At 44.4% G+C, this 19317-nt stretch overlaps 1 protein-coding gene across 1 annotated transcript; it reads right to left on the bottom strand.

The window, feature by feature from the left end:
* Positions 1-12835: 12835 nt before the first annotated feature.
* LOC127339084 (uncharacterized) lies at positions 12836-16912 on the bottom strand. Its single transcript, XM_051364981.1, has 3 exons — positions 16728-16912; positions 14193-14219; positions 12836-14078 (listed from the first exon to the last, which is right to left on the bottom strand). The coding sequence occupies exons 1-3, from the start codon at positions 16910-16912 to the stop codon at positions 12836-12838; spliced, it is 1455 nt and encodes a 484-aa protein (XP_051220941.1).
* Between the last annotated feature and the right edge of the window lie 2405 nt (positions 16913-19317).

Genomic DNA, 19317 nt, shown 5'->3' with positions numbered 1-19317 from the left:
TTCTAAATACTTGTGGAGCTATTATAGATTGCAAGAAAGAGAAAATTTTGACTAAATTTGCTGGTGAATCTTATGAGTTTAACTTCTCTAAATTTACCAAAACCCCTTATAAAGCTGATTTTCCTAATAATGATTTTAGAGTTGAACAGTGTGCATCTATTGCTCTTGCTCCTAATAATCCTTTACAGCAACATTTGGAGAATAGTGAGAGTGAAGTTTTTAGGGAAGAAAGAGATGAGCTTGATGAAATTTTCCTTCGTCAACCTATTCTTAAGCATGATTTACCGGTAGAAGATCTGGGTACAACACCACCACCAAAGGAAGATCCTGTCTTTGATTTAAAACCATTGCCTGATAATCTTAAATATGCTCATATTGATGATAAGAAAATATATCCTGTTATTATTAGTTCTAAGCTTTCAGAGTTTAAAGAAGAAAGGTTATTGGAAATATTGAAGAAACACCGAGGAGCTATTGGCTACACTCTTGATGACTTGAAGGGGATTTCTCTCTCTATTTGCCAACACGCCATTAATATGGAAGATGATGCGAAGCCTGTTGTTGAACCTCAGCGTCGTCTAATTCCTAAGATGAAGGATGTGGTAAGAAATGAGGTATTAAGACTTCTTGAAGCTGGTATTATATATCCTATTGCTGATAGTAGATGGGTTAGTCCTGTCCATTGTGTTCCTAAGAAAGGAGGAATGACTGTTGTGCCTAATGATAATGATGAGCTCATACCTCAAAGAGTAGTTGTAGGGTATAGAATGTGCATTGATTATCGTAAAGTTAATAAAGTTACTAAGAAAGATCATTACCCTTTGCCTTTTATTGATCAAATGTTAGAAAGGTTATCCAAAAATACTCATTTTTGCTTTCTTGATGGTTATTCTGGATTTTCACAAATTGCTGTTAAAACTAAGGATCAAGAGAAAACCACTTTCACTTGTTCCTATGGAACTTATGCTTATAGACGTATGCCTTTTGGTTTATGTAATGCTCCTGCTACTTTTCAAAGATGCATGTTTGCTATTTTTCATGGCTTTTGCGAGAATATTGTAGAGGTATTCATGGATGATTTTTCTGTCTATGGAAATTCTTTTGATAATTGCTTACGGAACCTCGATAAAGTTTTGCAGAGATGTGAAGAAACTAACCTTGTTCTTAATTGGGAGAAATGCCACTTTATGGTTAATGAAGGAATTGTATTGGGACATAAAATTTCCGAGAGAGGTATTGAAGTTGATAGAGCTAAAGTTGAAACAATTGAGAAGATGCCCTATCCCAGGGATGTTAAAGGTATTCGTAGTGTTCTTGGTCATGCTGGGTTTTATAGGAGGTTTATTAAAGACTTCTCCAAGATTTCAAAGCCTCTTACTAATCTTCTTCAAAAAGATGTACCTTTTGTTTTTGATGATGATTGTAAAGAAGCTTTTGAAACTCTAAAGAAAGCCTTAACAACTGCTCCTATAGTTGAACCTCCTGATTGGAACTTACCATTTGAAATTATGTGTGATGCTAGTGATTTTGCTGTAGGCGCTGTTCTTGGACAGCGAGTAAATAAAAAATTGAATGTTATTCATTATGCTAGTAAAACCCTTGATGCTGCTCAAAGAAATTATGCTACTACTGAAAAAGAATTGTTAGCTGTAGTCTTTGCTTGTGATAAGTTTAGATCTTATATTGTTGATTCAAAAGTTACTATTCATACTGATCATGCTGTAATCAGATACCTTATGCAAAAGAAAGATGCTAAGCCAAGGCTTATTAGATGAGTACTTCTGTTGCAAGAATTTGATTTACATATTGTAGATAGGAAAGGTGCTGATAATCATGTTGCTGATAATTTGTCTAGATTGGAAAATATTGCTTATGATCCTGTTCCTGTTAATGATAGTTTTCCAAATGAACAATTGGCTGTAATAAAGGTGAGCTCGCGAGACAGTCCTTGGTATGCTGATTATGCTAACTTTATTGTTTCCAAGTACTTGCCTCCAACCTTTTCAGCCCAGCAAAGGAGGAAATTCTTTTATGACTTGAGGCATTATTTCTGGGATGACCCACACTTATATAAAGAAGGAGTGGATGGTATTCTGCGAAGATGTGTTCCCGAATACGAACAACAAGAGATATTGAGTAAATGGCATGGTAGTGCTTATGGAGGAGATCACGCCGGAGATAGAACCACGCAAAAGGTTCTACAATCAGGTTTTTATTGGCCAACTCTCTTCAAAGATGCAATGAAGTTTATCTTATCTTGTGATGAATGTCAAAGGGTTGGTAATATCTCTAGACGCAATGAAATGCCTATGAATTATACTCTTGTTATTGAACCGTTCGATTGTTGGGGATTTGACTTCATGGGACCTTTTCCCTCTTCAGAAGGTAACACTCATATACTTGTTGCTGTTGATTATGTTACTAAATGGGTGGAAGCCATACCTACAAAAAGTGCTGATGGTGAGACCTCTTTAAGAATGCTTTTAGATATTATTTTTCCTCGATTTGGAGTTCCTAGATATATTATGACTGATGGAGGTTCTCATTTTATTCATGGTGGTTTTAGAAAAACTCTTGCTAAATATGGTATTAATCATAGAATTGCTTCCACTTATCATCCCCAAACTAGTGGGCAAGTAGAACTATCAAATAGAGAAATTAAATCTATCTTGCAAAAGACTGTTAATAAAACTAGGAAGAATTGGGCTAGTAAATTGAAGGAAGCACCATGGGCTTATAGAACTGCTTATAAAAATCCCATGGGAATGTCACCTTATAAAATGGTTTATGGAAAAGCTTGTTATTTACCTTTAGAACTAGAGCACAAAGCTTATTGGGGTGTTAGAGAATTAAATAAAGATCCTAAACTAGCTGGTAATAAGAGGTTGCTGCAATTGAGTTCTCTAGATGAATGGAGAAGTGAAGCTTATGAAAATGCTAAACTCTTTAAAGAGAAAGTTAAAAAATGGCATGATAGAAGGATTATCAAAAGAGAATTTAATATTGGGGATAAAGTCCTATTGTATCGGTCTCGTCTCAGATTCTTTGCAGGGAAATTACTCTCGAAATGGGATGGACCATATGTTGTTGAGGAGGTGTATCGTTCAGGAGCAATTAAAATTAGCTCTCTCCAAGGCAATGCCACACAAGTGGTGAATGGACAAAGACTCAAGCATTATATCTCAGGTGATTCTTACAATGTAGATGTTGATGTTATTCGAGTGGAAACACTGGAGGCTTTCATCAAAGGACAAATTGACAGTCCGCCAGAACTCGACTTTGAATAGGTAACAGTACTGGTAATAAAAAGTTCGCAATTTACTTTCCGAACAATGTTTTTGCTGTTTTTGGAAAATATGAAAAATTACGAGATCGAAACGGAGTGGAGGAGACGCACGAGGGCGTGCCCCCATAGGCCGGCGCGGCCGGGCCTTGGCCCGCGCCGCCCTATGAGCTGGCCGCCTCGTCGCCCCTTTCCGACTCTGGTTCGACCTGGTACTTTCCTTATGACATACAAATTCTTGCTATATAATCCCCCGGACCCCTGGAGGTCCGTATATCGTTTTCTCGACGTGTTTTGTTTTGAGCTATTTCTGCCAGGATTTGTTTTCAATCTAGGAGCACCATGGCCTCCAACAACAAGGGCAAGGGGCTTTCAGAAGAAGAAGTGAAGAGGGTGTCGTCAAAACAAGAGCAACAAGCCGTTGGGAGTAAGCAAATCTTGGTGGGATCTGTTGACACTCGACGTTCTTTCTCTCATAACTTGCAGGGACCCTTACAGCCTGCTCTCAGCCTCGACTCTTTCCCTGTGTTGGAAGAAGCTCTACGGGTTACCGACGAGTTTTGTGATCAATACCGTGCTCTAAGAAGAGAAGTGGAGATACTTCATGAGGAGAATTACCGACTCCGTAGAATGCTGGAATATTACTCGATTCCCGTCACAAGTCCGCCACCGCCAACTTCAGATAACAACGAATCTCTTCGAGTCTTAATGCAGAACTGCCAAACTGAGAAGCTGAAGCTGAAGGAAATCTGTAAGAAGCGCGGGAGGAATTCATCACCATCGCCAAAGGAGTAATTCATCATCGGTATTGGCATCCCCTTGGTTTGTTCCAAGCTTGGGGGAGTGCCGCGGTATCACATCATCACTACCTTTTACTTTTTACTGTCAAGTAGTGTCATATCATGAGTAGGGAAGTTATCATATAAGATGGGTTGCAGTGTGGAAGTATCTCTCCTTTAGTTGGTTGTCTATGTATCCCTTGGTGTGAGTTATCGTTATGAAATATTAATGAGAAGTCTTATCATTTACATATTGCACATCTTATTTTAGTTTGCAATCCTTATTATATGATTGATCTTGTTATTAGTATTGGTATCACTTTGGGGGCATTGAATAAATCTATTTGGTTTTGGCAAAATTAGCATTGGTCAATAGCAACAACACTTTGAGGTTTAAATAGAAAAGAGAAATACATGTAGTTGTTTCATTGTCTTCCTTTCTTGATTAGCTCATAGCTTATTATTCTGAAGTTAAAACTGTTTGTGCTTGCAAGGAAGATGCATGATTGTTTCTATCACATGTATATTTGTTTGTTTCCCTCGACTCTTATGCTTGCTAATTAACCTTGCTAGCCAAAGACCTGTACTGAGAGGGAATACTTCTCGTGCATCCAAACCTTAACCCAAACCTATGTCATTTGTGTCCACCATAACTACCTACTACATGGTATTTCCTGCCATTCCAAGTAAATACTTCGTGTGCTACCTTTAAACAATTCAAAATTTACTATCTCTTATTTGTGTCAATGTTTTATAGCTCATGAGGAAGTATGTGGTGTTTTATCTTTCAACCTTGTTGGGCAACTTTCACCAGTGGACTAGTGGCTTCATCCACTTATCCAATAACTTTGCAAAAAGAGCTGGCAATGGGATTCCCAGTCCCAAATTAATTAACCTAAAAAGGCACTCCTTCATGGTATGAGATTGTTGGCAGGCACCCGAGGATTCGGTTAGCCATGGTTTGTGAAAGAAAGGTTGGAAGGAGTGCCACACAAAAATAAAATGGGAGCCGCTCTTTGAAGGTTTGTCTGGCAAGGGGGTTAGAGTACCCGCTACCAGTCGTTGACAACAACAAACACCTCTCAGAATGTTACTTTCATTCTCTTTATATGATTTCAAAACTGAAAAAGCTCCAGCTCATGATTTAATCCCTGCTTCCCTCTGCGAAGGGCCTATCTTTTACTTTATGTTGAGTCAGTAAACCTATTTCCCTCCATCTTAAGCAAGCATTTGAATTGTTGTGATCAAACCATTATATTGTGATTTACCTCATCATGTCTTTTACTTTTCCTTGTTTAGTACAAGTTTTATCTGAATGAATATAGCTTTGAAAGTTATCAATGATCATGAGGAGATTATTATGATTGAATATGCAAGTTGGGCCATATGAACTTTAACATAAGAGCGCTGCTCGATAGATAAGTATAACCTGTTAACTGTTCTTTGACCAAGAACGAAGTTTGCCATCACCAACTATGATTTCTTATGCACCTTTATTTGTGATTACCTTATACTTGTTTCGAGTTGAATTATATGAGGAAGTTGTTTACTAGAATGTCTTGTGTGAATGAATATGATGCTTCTTGTCCGTATTTTATTTATCGACTCTTCACTCCATAAACATGTGGTCCTGTTTACCGAGTTCAGTTTCGCTTGGGGACAAGCGAAGTCTAAGCTTGGGGGAGTTGATACGTCCAATTCGCATCACTATTTTATATCATAATTTGCTGTTATTCATTGATATATTTCATATTTGGGGATAATACTTATGTTATTTCATCTATTTTGCATGATTCATGATTATTGGAGGATCGCGCACCGGAGTCAGGATTCTGCTGGAAAAAGCGCCGTCAGAATGCAATATTTCGGAAGATCAACAGTTGATGGAAATTATATGAAAAATCCTATTTTTCCAGATGACGAAGGGAGCCAGAAGGGGGAGCCGAGGGGACCCGAGGTGGGCCCACCTCATAGGCCGGCGCGGCCCAAGGCCTGGCCGCGCCGCCCTGTGAGGAGGGGGGGCCATAGCCCCCTCTCGCCTCCTTTTCTTCGCGAACGTCTTCGTCCCGAAAACCTAAGCTCCAGGGGATAGGTCGCGAAGAGTCACAGCCGCCTCTGCGAGGCGGAGAACACCAGAGAGAAAAGAGCTCTCCGGCAGGATGAGATCCGCCGGGGAAATTCCTTCCCGGAGGGGGAAATCGACGCCATCGTCACCGCCATCGAGTTGGACATCATCTCCATCACCATCATCATCATCTCCATCATCATCACCGCCGCCTCCACCGCTGCACATCATCACCGCTGTAACAATTTGGGTTTGTTCTTGATTGTTTGGTAGGGGAAACTCTCCCGGTGTTGATTTCTACTAGTTATTGATGCTATTGAGTGAAACCGTTGAACCAAGGTTTATGTTCAGATTGTTATTCATCATCATATCACCTCTGATCATGTTCCATATGATGTCTCGTGAGTAGTTCGTTTAGTTCTTGAGGACATGGGTGAAGTCTAAATGTTAGTAGTGAAGTATGGTTGAGTAATATTCAATGTTATGATATTTAAGTTGTGGTGTTATTCTTCTAGTGGTGTCGTGTTAACGTCGACTACACGACACTTCACCTTTATGGGCCTAGGGGAATGCATCTTGTACTCGTTTGCCAATTGCGGGGTTGCCGGAGTGACAGAAACCTGAGCCCCCGTTGGTATATCGATGCAGGAGGGATAGCAGGATCTCAGAGTTTAAGGCTGTGGTTAGATTTATCTTAATTACTTTCTTGTAGTTGCGGATGTTTGCAAGGGGTATAATCACAAGTATGTATTAGTCCTAGTAAGGGCGGTACATTAGCACAGGTTCACCCACACAACACTTATCAAAACAATGAAGATTAATTAGCCGTATGTAGCGAAAGCACTAGACTAAAATCCCGTGTGTCCTCGAGAACGTTTGGTCATTATAAGTAAACAAACCGGCTTGTCCTTTGTGCTAAAAAGGATTGGGCCACTCGCTGCAATTATTACTCTCGCACTTTACTTACTCGTACTTTATTCATCTGTTACATCAAAACCCCCTGAATACTTGTCTGTGAGCATTTACAGTGAATCCTTCATCGAAACTGCTTGTCAACACCTTCTGCTCCTCGTTGGGATCGACATTCTTACTTATCGAAGATACTACGATAAACCCCCTATACTTGTGGGTCATCAACGGTATGGTGGCTAGAGTTTTGTGAGCGGCTGAAAGAACATTTCCCGCCCTTTTGGGGTTTTGTGTGTTTGATGTCAACACTAGATATATATTTATGTGTGTTGATGTAGACACGTACAAGATTTCATTATATATTCATGGCTAGTGGAATGGTATGTCAGTTCTGAAAATTCTGCAGGTTTTTCACTTCAGGCGGAAGTTCCGGCCTCAGCTGGCGGAACTTCCGCCCAAATGCTCCAAGCAGAGGCTTCCCAGCGCCGTTCACATTGAAGCTTTCGAAAGCTGGCCGGAAGTTCTGGTGAAGAAGGCCGGAAGTTCCGATCGGCGGAACTTCCGCCCAACTTCCGGGCAAGTTCCGGAAACATTGCATTTGTGGCTCAGTATGTCCAGTAAGGTTTTTCTGCAATTCCGGAACCTGGCCGGAACTTCCGGTCACCGGAAGTTCCGCCCTAGTTCCGCCCAAACTCAGTCTGCCAGCTCGTCTGACGCGAAAGCATCCAGCCGGAACTTCCGTTCCTCATGGCCGGAACTTCCGGTGCCAGCCGGAACTTCCGGCCCTCCTGGCCGGAACTTCCGGTGTTACTGAAAAACGTCCATAACGGTCAGATTTGAAAGCCCCACTCATATAAAAGGCCCTCTTCTCCATTGGGACAGGTTGCGCAATCATTGCACAAAAATCTGCCAAGCTTCACCACCATTAGAGCCACCTCAAGAACACAAGATTTGCAAGATCTCCTCCCTCACCCAACCAAAGCTCTTGATCTTTGGAGATTCGAAGGAGAAGACACCGATCTACATCCTCACCGAAACGATTTACATTTCACCCTCATATGCTTGAGGGCCCTCTTGCTAGTGTTCCTCTTTGGATCCCCAGTTGATTGTTGTTGATGTATTGTTGTTGATTGTTGTGTTGTTACAGATTTGGGAGCCTCCAATTTGGTTGTGGATGTGTGCCCCAAGAACCTTGTAAAGGCCCAGTTTCCGCCTCGAGGAAATCCCGTGGTGGAAGTGGGCTAGGCCTTCATGGCGTTGCTCACAGGAGATCTGAGTGAAGCCTTCGTGGCTGTTGGTTTGGCTTTCGTAGCAATCACACTCTTCCAAACGTAGACGTACCTTCTTGCAAAGGAACGGAACTACGGGAATCATCTCCGTGTCTCCGCGTGCTCCACTCTCGGTTACCTCTATCCTATTCTATCTCCTATATTGCGTAGCTATATCGTGCTTAGTTGTTAGCTTTGTCATATAGGGAAATTCACTTAGTTGCATATCTAGAGAATTTACCTTTGTGTCAAGCCTAAATTGAAAAAGAACTAAAAATTGGTTAGCACCTATTCACCCCTCCCCCCTCTAGGTGCGGCATACGATCCTTTCAATTGGTATCAGAGCCTCGGCTCTTATTTCGGGCTTAACCGCCTAAGAGTATGCCAGATGATGCACACTCGGAGGGGGCCGCAAAGCCGGTCTCCATGGATGATCTCAAGTCGGTGGAAACATCCTTGAGATCCGCCATGCAAACCCAAATGGAAACATTGATAAAAATGTTTAACGACCGCTTTCCCGCGGCTCCCCCCATCATCCCCACCATAGAGGTAAAGGACAGGGGTGAGTTAGAAGAGGGAGATGCTTCAGCATTACCCTCCTCTACCAAACCCTTGAATGGTGATAACTTAACCACTACTAAAACTCCCATTGCATCTCCTAGGAGAACTAGTGGAGGTGAGAGCTACAATCGAGTGGCTCCGCCTTTCCTATCTCCCGATATACCGGTTCCCCATCCTCATATAAATATTCGGGGCGACCCAACTAAGTTTAATGTTAAAGATTTCGATACATGGCAATTTGAGTTTCGCTCTCATGTTCGCAGTGCCTCCAATGAACTTTGGAGAATCATCGTGGAAGGCTTCAAGCCCTACAACCCCGACAAGTTGACTAGAAGAGAAGCGGTTGATAGTCAACTCAATGACACTGCTTTGCACATGATTCAAACTAGTGTGGGGACAAAGGAATTGTCTCGTGTTCGGAATTTCACCACCGCCAAGAAAGCTTGGGATGGTTTGGCCGCTAGTTGCATTGGAAGTGATAGCATGAGAAGGGAACAAGTACAATTCTCTTCGGAATCAAGCCGAAGGATTCATGAGGCTACCGGATGAAGATCATGAAGTCATGTATGGAAGACTTCTCACCGTTGCCGATGCTTTCCGGAATGTGGGTGCCACCCACATCAATGACTCTTGGATCAAAGATAAGTACATCGATTGCATGATGCCGTTTGAACCCATTGATGTCAAGACTCTTGTTGGGAGAGAATGCTTTTCCTTTCTCACTTCTCAACAAGCCGTGCACGAGATGCAAGCCCTCTAAGTGCTCAGGCAAAAATCGCATGATTCTCGCAATCGTGCCATCGGAATGTCAAGAGGGAACAATCTTGCCTTGACGGTGGAAGAGGTGAACCCTCAAGAACCATATAGGACATCTTGGAGTATGTCCTATCCGGAAGATTTGGAACTCCACTACAATGATCACATGGCATTCCATGCAAAATCCTTTTGGGTTGACCCGTCCAAGGCCAAGGAAGACAACATCAAGAGAAACAACTCAAGTGGATTCACAAGCTCGGGCCCAAAAACAAGATATTGCTACAATTGTGGTGACAAGCGTCATTTCATCGCTCAATGCCCCTATGAGCATAGGGAAACTAATGGTGGAAGCCTCATTCCCAAGCACAAGAGCAAATATTCAAAGGCCCCCAGCAAGAAATTCTATAACAAGAGAAAGAAGGGCAAGAGGCCCTCAAGGATTGTGCTAGTGACTAAGGAATAATATTCTTCCGATGAAGTTGAAAGTTCTAGTGATGATGAAGAAGAAGAAAGCTCAAAGGAAGTGGACGCCATTGTCATTACCAACATTTCCTCTTCATCTCTCGTTGAATCCCCCAATGAGAATCCTCATATCAAGAATGCACATTGCTTCATGACAAGGTCCATCTTGGGCACATCTATTGTGCTATCAACTCAAGAAGAATATACCTCCGGAGATGATGATGTTCATGATGAAGAAGATGCAACCTCAAATGGATTGGTTGCCCTTGCCTTCCTCTCCACTAACTCTTCATCACCAAGTGAATCCCCCAATGAGGTCATTCATGTGGAGGAAGAAAGTTGCCTCATGGCTAAATCTTCCGAGGTATCATCTCCTAACCCCTCTATGCCTAACATATCAAATGATCTAGGGGTTGATCTTGCTAGTCTAAAAGTAAAACAAGAAATGCTAGATTTTGATGAGTTCATTCTTAACTTACAAGGTGACACTAGAAAGCATGTTTCCAATCTCATGATTCGTCTAACACAACTCAATGATACTGTTGAGAAAAAATGTCAAATAGAGAGAAGACTCTCTTGAAATACATGCTCTTAAAAATTCTCTTGAGGAAAGTCAAGAAACCATAGCTTCTCTTGAAGAGAGGCTAGAAAATCTTGAAGAGCCTCAAGATAAAATTAACAAGCTCACTAAAGCTAGAGATCTTGCTAGAGCTAAGACTATAGTGGTTATAAAGGAAAAGGCCAAATTTGGTATTGATCATGAGAAACTTGTGAAGGATCTAGATGAACTAGACAAGACTCACAAAGTCTTGAAGAGTGAATACTCTCTCCTCTCCAAGTCTAATGAGCAACTTCAAATTAGGCTTGCTTCATATGACATACCTAGTACCTCTGTGCCGCTGACGCGTCAGTCCCGCCACGCCTCGCCTCGCTTTTCGGTGCGTCTGGCATCCCCGGAGCGTTCCATGTGTAGCAGGTACGGGCTCGGGACGCCGAACACCGTATCGAGCCGCGCCGGACAAAAATCGGATTTAGAGGACGTGACTGGGAACATTTTTTTTATTCGGCGCGCCCCAAATCATTTTGGGGGACACGACTGGAAATGCTCTTACATGTTGGGCCATCACGCATTTGGACGGCTAGCTGAAGTTGCCGAATGGATACTTTTGGAGTTCAGGACAGACCATGTCGTGTGGTAACCATTGGGGAGCTTCTACTTTCTAATTGAACAATAGTACCACATGATATACTGTACTCATTGCACGTCATGTCCGAAACTAATTTTGTTTGATTCGGTTGACATGTCCAGCACTTGTCTCGCTGAAGCCGCCTGTGCGTCATTTTGCTATCAGACACCGGCATATTCTCCGATCGACAAAATGGCGGCGCAATTAGCATAGCCTAATTAACTTTTACTAAAGCAATGCAACAGCTGAACAGAGCCACAGGAAATCAGATACGAAAATGAGCGCCGCAAGAAGCTCCAAGCGAGAGAAAAAAAGATTCACCAACGTTTGATCAAAGCAACGGATAACGGAAAGGAAAAGCTACATTACCAGGGACATCTCCCTTTGAGACGCAAAGAAAAGCTCAGAAAATCAGCAACCTTTCATACAAGGCGATCTTGGTTGCAGTTAGTCCTTATTGCAGTTACAGCCTGGTCAGATCAAGAAACGATAAACAAACCTTTCATATATACGAGGAGAACGACGTATGGTTGATTGCTGAATGATCGAAGTGTTAAACTTGAAGCAAAGAAGACCATAACCCACAGAAACAAAACTAGTAACATGTTAAGTCACAATTGATGGCAGTCATAGACAGAACTAGACAGATCAGACTGCTAAGCAAGGTAACTAATCAGCTGGCCAGGCTCCAAAGGAAGGCACTTAGTGTGGTATAAACAACATCCAAAATATGGTCAGAATGACAACCTAACAACACAACCTAAGAGACTAAGTTCCGCCTGGTTTCTCAGACATGAAGATATACAATCCTTTCTTCCAAGCAGATGTCTTTTTTTTTCCTTTCCTTTTGGTACATGAACAAAAGTGGAAGCGGCAACCAGAAGGCATAGATATAAACATGGTAAAGGCAAAGCACCCGGTAGAAAATATTCCTAATGATTTTTCTTACGAAAATGACCGCCGATATATTAATAATCATCAACAGAATCCAAAAGTAACTAAAATTACAAACATATCTTTTTACCACCTAGCAACGACTACGAGCACTAGAGCGAGCCGAAGACGTGCCGCCATCATTGCCCCTCCATCACCGGAGCTGGCCAAAGCTTATCGAAGTATGACTAGCGCCAATGACGAAAATTGTAGATCGGAAGGGACAAACTTGTAACCACACCGATAAACACGAAAACGGAATAGATCCTAAGAGATGCAGCCACCTAAGCGAGTATAGGACGGGGAGGACCTTATTATGCCTTCAGGATGCAGCCATCGTCTCACCATCCTATAGGAAACACTGAAAAAACTAAACAAAGAACAAGAACCCTCTCGTCGGGGAGGAGCCATAGTCCCCCACACCTACAAATCCCCAATGCTACCGCAGGCGGGACAGGTTGATGGCATCGCTGGCAAGAGGACGAAACACTAGATGGGTTTTACTCAGCCGCCTCTCTCTTGGAGCCGTACTTACAGATTTGGAAAAATAACTAGTAGCATTTAGATCGATTATATTCCCAAGTATCTTACACCGTCAGATTTTCAAAAAATCCCTTTCGATCAAACATGTCCTACATGTCTGGAGGAAAGCACCACATGGGAGCAAGGCTGCCGAGAGAATAGTATCCTATGGATGGGATCCGTACCATGTCACCATCGTCGTCACCGAACCTCCGATGTTCCCTAACATGCATTGAGTCACCATCTACCGGTCTTGTCAGGTATGACTCCCCTGTGAACTCATTTTCTTGTTTAGCTGATAAAGAACAACCCTTCGAGTAGTAGATGTGGTTTTTTTCTACGCCGCCACATGTCGGCACCTGCACCGCCTTTGATGAGCTCCTTGATCCCAAAAACAAGGCATAGTCGCCCAAGTTATGCAACTCCGACCACTTGTAAATATGTGTACAGCCATCGCCGGCGAGCTCATAAACCCTAAAGGAACGCCTGCCGTTTTGCGTCCATATAGCATTCACCGCCATCGCAAGCTTACCACGCAACTCGAATATGTAGGCAGAGTAATCGCGGGGCCTCTTGGTCACTGGTCTGTCGCACATTTGGACATCCAGCCGATGGGTGGCCATGACCACCGGAGCTCCATCATCGTTCACACCGATGTGGAATCTGAAGAGGCTCTCGCTAAAACGCGTTAGGCCATAAAGGTCACCACGAAAGAAGATGATGTCCTCGAGCCTCTCCATACCATATCCCTCTAGTGTCCACCCGCCGTCCGGGCAGCCAATCCTGCACAATGCGATTTTGCAACCACCGCTAGCCATTGCAGCGAGGATGCAGCTGCTCGACGTAGGGGCCTCGGAGAAGATGATTTTCCAGATGAAGTTTGGGCACGGCGCGTAGCGTGGACATGAGATCCTCGTCTGCTTCTTGGACAACGTCACCTCGGCTCCAGAGAAGAGATTCAAGATCATGATCGGGCTCAGGTTCGCGCTCTTAATTGGGCCCGTGGCTATCCAGCCGCCGTCATAGGAACCGTTGATCCACGAACCATAACTCAATTTGAGCATGCTTGGGAGCTGGACGCGCAGTACGTTGTCGTCTTCGGGGCAGTATAGGCGCCTCGATCTCTCCTCCGTCGTCCGCCAGTCACGCGGCGAGAGCAGCAGCAGCGGGAGAGCCGGCGGCGTCGGGTGCAGCGACACAGCGGCGCGCCACGACCTGCAGATGGCGGCGAAGCGGACGCGGCCACGTAGAGACGCGACCATGGAGTGGACCAAGCCGAGGAGGTCGTCTGGCAGGTCAGACCATTGCATCACCGGCGGCGAGCTAAGTTCCATGGTGCCGTCGCCGGTTGATCTGCAAATCGATTCAAGTCCAAAGTTTTTTTGCGAAGATCAGAGTTCAAAGCTGAGAACCGAATCCATATATCTAACCCTAGCTAGCCGACGCCACGACAATGACGAGGCGTACAGCACGCGCGCGCGCGCGCGGACGTACCTGAACACAACTCTCACAGAAGCAAAAAATTCAGAACCGAAAATAAACTACTCCTATATATCACATCGTTTCGTCCCTGAAATAAAAACAAAATCAGACACTGTTTCTTGTTAGAAAAACTTCCACCAGCATATGGCAAGATCCCTTTCTTAGTTATATATATGTTGTTGGATAGATTTTTTTTTCCAAACGATCCCCATCGGATCGGATTTCATTACCAGAAGATAACGAAACAGAGGTTTTTCTGACATGCAACAGCATGTTCAGCATAATACCCACACGACATTGCAACAAGGAACTAAAAAACACAGGAAAAACGCCGCCTAATGCTAGCGAACGATCACTAAAGAGGAGTTTCATCTTAACAAGGGGCTGAACAACACCCAACAGACATCGCCGCTCGACCACGACATCCAGCAACACAAACTTCTTGAAGCAAAAGCTTTGACAGCAACACTCCCATGGGGAAAACGGATAACTTGCGACAGCCAAAAGGGAAGACCGATCAATCTTGTTCTCCCAGGTCCATATCATCAACATTGTCCTCCATACTGGCATCTCTGATCTGGAGAGGGGGTTGTGTATGTCCAGAACCGCCAGGGGCAGCGTCCACATTTGTTGCACTGGCCAGCCTCAGCAAACCATCGGCTCCCGCCTGTAAATCTTCAGCATCTTTCTCGCCATGTAAACCTGCCCAGTATTTCATGAATACGGTAGAATAACTGATTAGTTCTAAAGGACTTTTGATCATTTTATGTTCAAAACAAGCACGATTTCGAAGCTTCCAAATAGCCTAGCAAATCGCAGTCAACCCCGCAATCTGCGTGTTTCTGCTGGCAGGTAAGAACTAAGGAAACCACCAGAAAAATTGGGTGAAAGACCCAGGTCTGGATTGAGCACCAATCATACGACCCACAGCACTCCAAACGAATTTGGCATCCGGACAGGAAAAGAACAGGTGAGAAATGGTTTCAATACCATCACAGAACTGACAGATAGCACTCCCTTGCCAATTCCTTTTTAGCAGATTGTCTCTAGTAGCAATGGCATTGTGCCAAATCATCCACAGCCAAATTTTAACCTTCAAAGGGATTTTACTTTTCTAGAGATGTTTAAATGTTCTATCAATTCCAGTGCCACGGAGATGATTATAGACAGATTTGACTGTGAACTTCCCTCCTTTTGTCCATTTCCAGACATGTTTGTCTTGTTCATCTGTGAGAACGGTTTGAGCCATAATTTGGTGCAAACCATGGATTTGGCAGGCAAGGTCAGGAGTCATCCATCTCCTAAATGAGAAATTCCAGTGCATCACAGCAGCCTCAGCCACAGTCACATTTTTCTCAATACAAATATCATAAATCTCAGGAAATCTATCTTTCAGAGGTAACTAATCACACTAGGAATCACACAAAAAGCTTGTGTCCCTGTCATTTCCCACCTTCATTCTCCTGCCACACAAATAGATATTTTTGACATGTAACATATCTGTCCACGGGAGAGAGTCCCCAGGTTTTTTCTTTGTATAAAACACTCCACCATGCCTCATGTACTTCTGTCTCATATAACTCTGCCAAGGGCCTGTACCAGATTCCAATTTCCACCACCACTTACACATCAAACTGACATTGAATTTGTGTAAGTTCTTAATACCCAGGCCACCTTTTTTCTTGAGCTTGCAGATCCAGTTCCACCTCACAAAATGATACTTTTTTTATCAGCACTCCCAGCCCAAAAGAAAGATCTTATGGGTTTATCAATCTACTCTATATTTGACTTGTGAAGCAATCTCATAGACATTTGGAACACAGCAGTACTAGACAAACATGCATCAATCTTAACCACTCTCCCACCAATTGGCATGGTGTTCCCCATCCAGCCAACCATCTTCTTCTTTGTTGTATCACCAAGAAAGCTCATCTCAGCAACAGAAGGGTTTCTTGCACACACAGGGGTGCCCAAGTATTTTATAGGCCAACTCCCTTGCTGATAGTTGAACAAAGAGGCAAAATTATGTGCTTTCACTTCATCCTCTAGTATCATCATAACTTCACTCTTCTCAAAATTAATTTTCAACCAAGACATGGATTCAAAGATGTATAGCATGAATTTGAAGTTCACAGCTTGCTCATCCCCTTAATCCAAAGATGTTGTTGGATAGATGAAACCTATCAAGGGAGGTGGATACCACCCCACTTAATCCAACCGTGCTTTTAGCTGCGACTCGAATCCGGGTGGACAAGCTCCACACCCTAAGCTCTAGTCACCAAGCCATCGCTTGGTTATCAATAATATCTACTTCTTTTGTACCACTTATTAGTAGGTCAATTAAATCGGACTTACAGAAAAAACACTTCGCGACCCATTCTTGTCTCGCCCCCATGCGGGTGAGCGGGGGCAAATCCTAGGCGTCGCCTCTCTCATCCCCTTTCTCCCCTCATCTCCTTTGCCGCCGCCAGCGTGGGCCATCGGGCATTTCCTATGCGGTCTTGGCGGTGGTGGACGCACATTCCCCGCACGCGTGGAGCTATGGCGTTGCGGTGAGCTTTGGTCTGATGGCGGTTCGGCATAGCCGGGTAGTCCTGGTGGCAGTTGCCGGACATTCCCCGCACGCGTTGAGTTGTGGCATGACGAGGCTCATTGGTCGCTAGTGCAAGGTCGACGGCGCCATCCCTGCCCAGATCTGGCCCCATCTGGGTCAAGGTGGGCCACCCCAGGCGCGGTGCCGATGCCCCTGGAGGTGGAGGATGTGTGTCGACAGGGCTGAGTGGTGGCGGCGCTAGCGGTCGGCCTGCTGAAGCGTGGCGACTTGGACTTTGCGGGCCAGATTGGGCGCGCGACAAGAGGGGATGAATGGTCGCTACTCAATTTTTATGTCTTTTTAAGTTTTACGCGCGATGCGGAAGTAAAGATGATAACTTTGGCAACTACGGTGAACCTAGTATGATGCTATGCGATTCAATAAGTAAAGGAACCGGAAAAGAAGTAAGAGAGAGGGAGCGGGACAACCGGGGTAGCGGGGAGGAGACGCGATGTGTTTCCTGCAGTTCCTCCCATAAGAGGGAGTACATCTGTGCTGAGAAGGTGTGGACCACAAAGGCCCAACGGCCACATAGGCCTCACCTTCTTCCTCGATAAAACCCCACGAAGGAGCTTTCCCTTCTCCACTAATTAGCCGGTCGAGGCAGCGGTTCCTTCACAAGGTTGGGGCGAGCTCCACAACAACGGAGGCTCCCAACATCCTATGGGGCTAGCTGTTGGAGATATGCCCAAGAGGCAATAATAAAGTGGTTATTATAAAATCTTTGTGCTTATGATAAATGTTTGCATACCATGCTATAATTGTATTAACCGAACCATTGATACATGTGTGTTATGTAAACAACAAGGAGCCCCTAGTAAGCCTCTTGTATAACTAGCTTGTTGATTAATGGATGATCATGGTTTCGTGATCATGAACATTGGATGTTATTAATAACAAGGTTATGTCATTAGTTGAATGATATAATGGACACACACCCAAATGAGCGTAGCATAAGATCAAGTCATTAAGTTCAAATTGCTATAAGCTTTCGATACATAGTTGCCTTAGTCCTTCGACCATGAGATCATGTAAATCACTTACACCGGAAGGCTACTTTGATTACATCAAACGCCATTGCGTAAATGGGTGGTTATAAAGATGGGATTAAGTATTTGGAAAGTGTGAGTTGAGGCATATGGATCGATAGTGGGATTTGTCCATCCTGATGACGGATAGATACACTCTGGGCCCTCTCGGTGGAATGTCGTCTGAATAGCTTGCAAGCACATGATTGGATCATGAGAGATGACATACCGCGGTACGAGTAAAGAGTACTTGTCGGTAACGAGGTTGAACAAGGTATGGAGATACCGATGATCAAACCTCGGACAAGTAGAATATCGTGTGACAAAGGGAATTGGCATCGTATGTAAATGGTTCAATCGATCACTAAGTCATCGTTGAATATGTGGGAGCCATTATGGATCTCTAGATCCCGCTATTGGTTATTGCTCGGAGAGGAGTCTCGACCATGTCTGCATAGTTCACGAACCGTAGGGTGACGCGCTTAAGGTTCGATGTCGCATAAGTAGATTTGAATATGGTATGGAGACGAAGTTTGTTCGGAGTCTCGGATGTGATCCAGGATGTCACGAGGAGGTCCGGAATAGTCCGGAGAATAAGATTCATATAAGGGAAGTTGATTTCTGGGTTTCGGAAAAGTTCGGGATTTTTCCGGTGGTTGACTGGAAGGTTCTAGAAGGTTCCAGAGGGGTCCACCATGGGGCCCACGAGCTAGGAGGGTTAGCATGGGCCGAGGGGATGCTCCCTGGCCTAATGGGCCGGGGGCACATGCCCCCCAAGGCCCAGGCCGGCCAACCCCTATGGTTTCCCTAGGGGGGATCAACTTGGGAGAGGGGAAATCCCTCTCCCCCCCTTGGCCGCCGCCCCCCTAACCCTAGATGGGATGGGGGGCCACCCCACCGACCTAGCCCCCTATATAAAGAGGGGAGGGGATGGCCGGCCACCTTACCCCATCATTAGCCCCTCCTCTGGCCGCCTCTCCCTCCACCATACGCTGCTCCGGCTTAGGCGAAGCCCTGCAGTTTTCTTCCTCCACCTCCACCACCACGCCATCGTGCTACTGGAATTTGGAGGAGATCTACCACACCTCCGCTGCCCGCTGGAACGGGAGAGGAAGGAGCTTCATCGACACCGTACGCGCGACCGAGTACGGAAGTGCTGCCGGATTGCAGCACTGGGGACGATCGTCTACACCAACAACGAGATTAATCTCGTAGGCTTTGGAATCTTCGAGGGTTAGTCTCATCTCCATCTCGTTGCTTTGATCTTGTAGATTAGATCTTGGGTGTTCCATAGATTAGATCTGTTGGTTTTATTCGTCTTGCGGTAGGAAAATTTTTGTTGTCTATGCAACGAACCCCATCAGTGGTATCAGAGCCATGTCTATGCATAGATCTGTTGCACGAGTAGAACACAATGGTTTTGTGGGCGGTGATGCTTTTGTTGCTTTAGTTTGTGTACTCTGCTTCTTGCGGGATGGTGGGATGAAGC

Source organism: Lolium perenne, chromosome 3, assembly GCF_019359855.2.
Source record: "Lolium perenne isolate Kyuss_39 chromosome 3, Kyuss_2.0, whole genome shotgun sequence".
NCBI classification, from domain to species: Eukaryota; Viridiplantae; Streptophyta; class Magnoliopsida; order Poales; family Poaceae; genus Lolium; species Lolium perenne.
The sequence above is the reverse complement of the archived record's forward strand: the minus strand, read 5'-3'. Positions and strand labels throughout refer to the sequence as shown.

Excerpts from the sequence above, each read along its gene's own strand:
- LOC127339084 (XM_051364981.1), bottom strand. The coding sequence starts at position 16,912 with ATGGGGCCAGATCTGGGCAGGGATGGCGCCGTCGACCTTGCACTAGCG. Across the intron at positions 14,220-16,727 it reads GCTCCACGCGTGCGGGGAAT|GTACGTCCGCGCGCGCGCGC; the intron begins GTGCGTCCACCA and ends AGTTGTGTTCAG. Across the intron at positions 14,079-14,192 it reads CGCGCGCGCGCGCGCGTGCT|ATCAACCGGCGACGGCACCA; the intron begins GTACGCCTCGTC and ends ATCGATTTGCAG.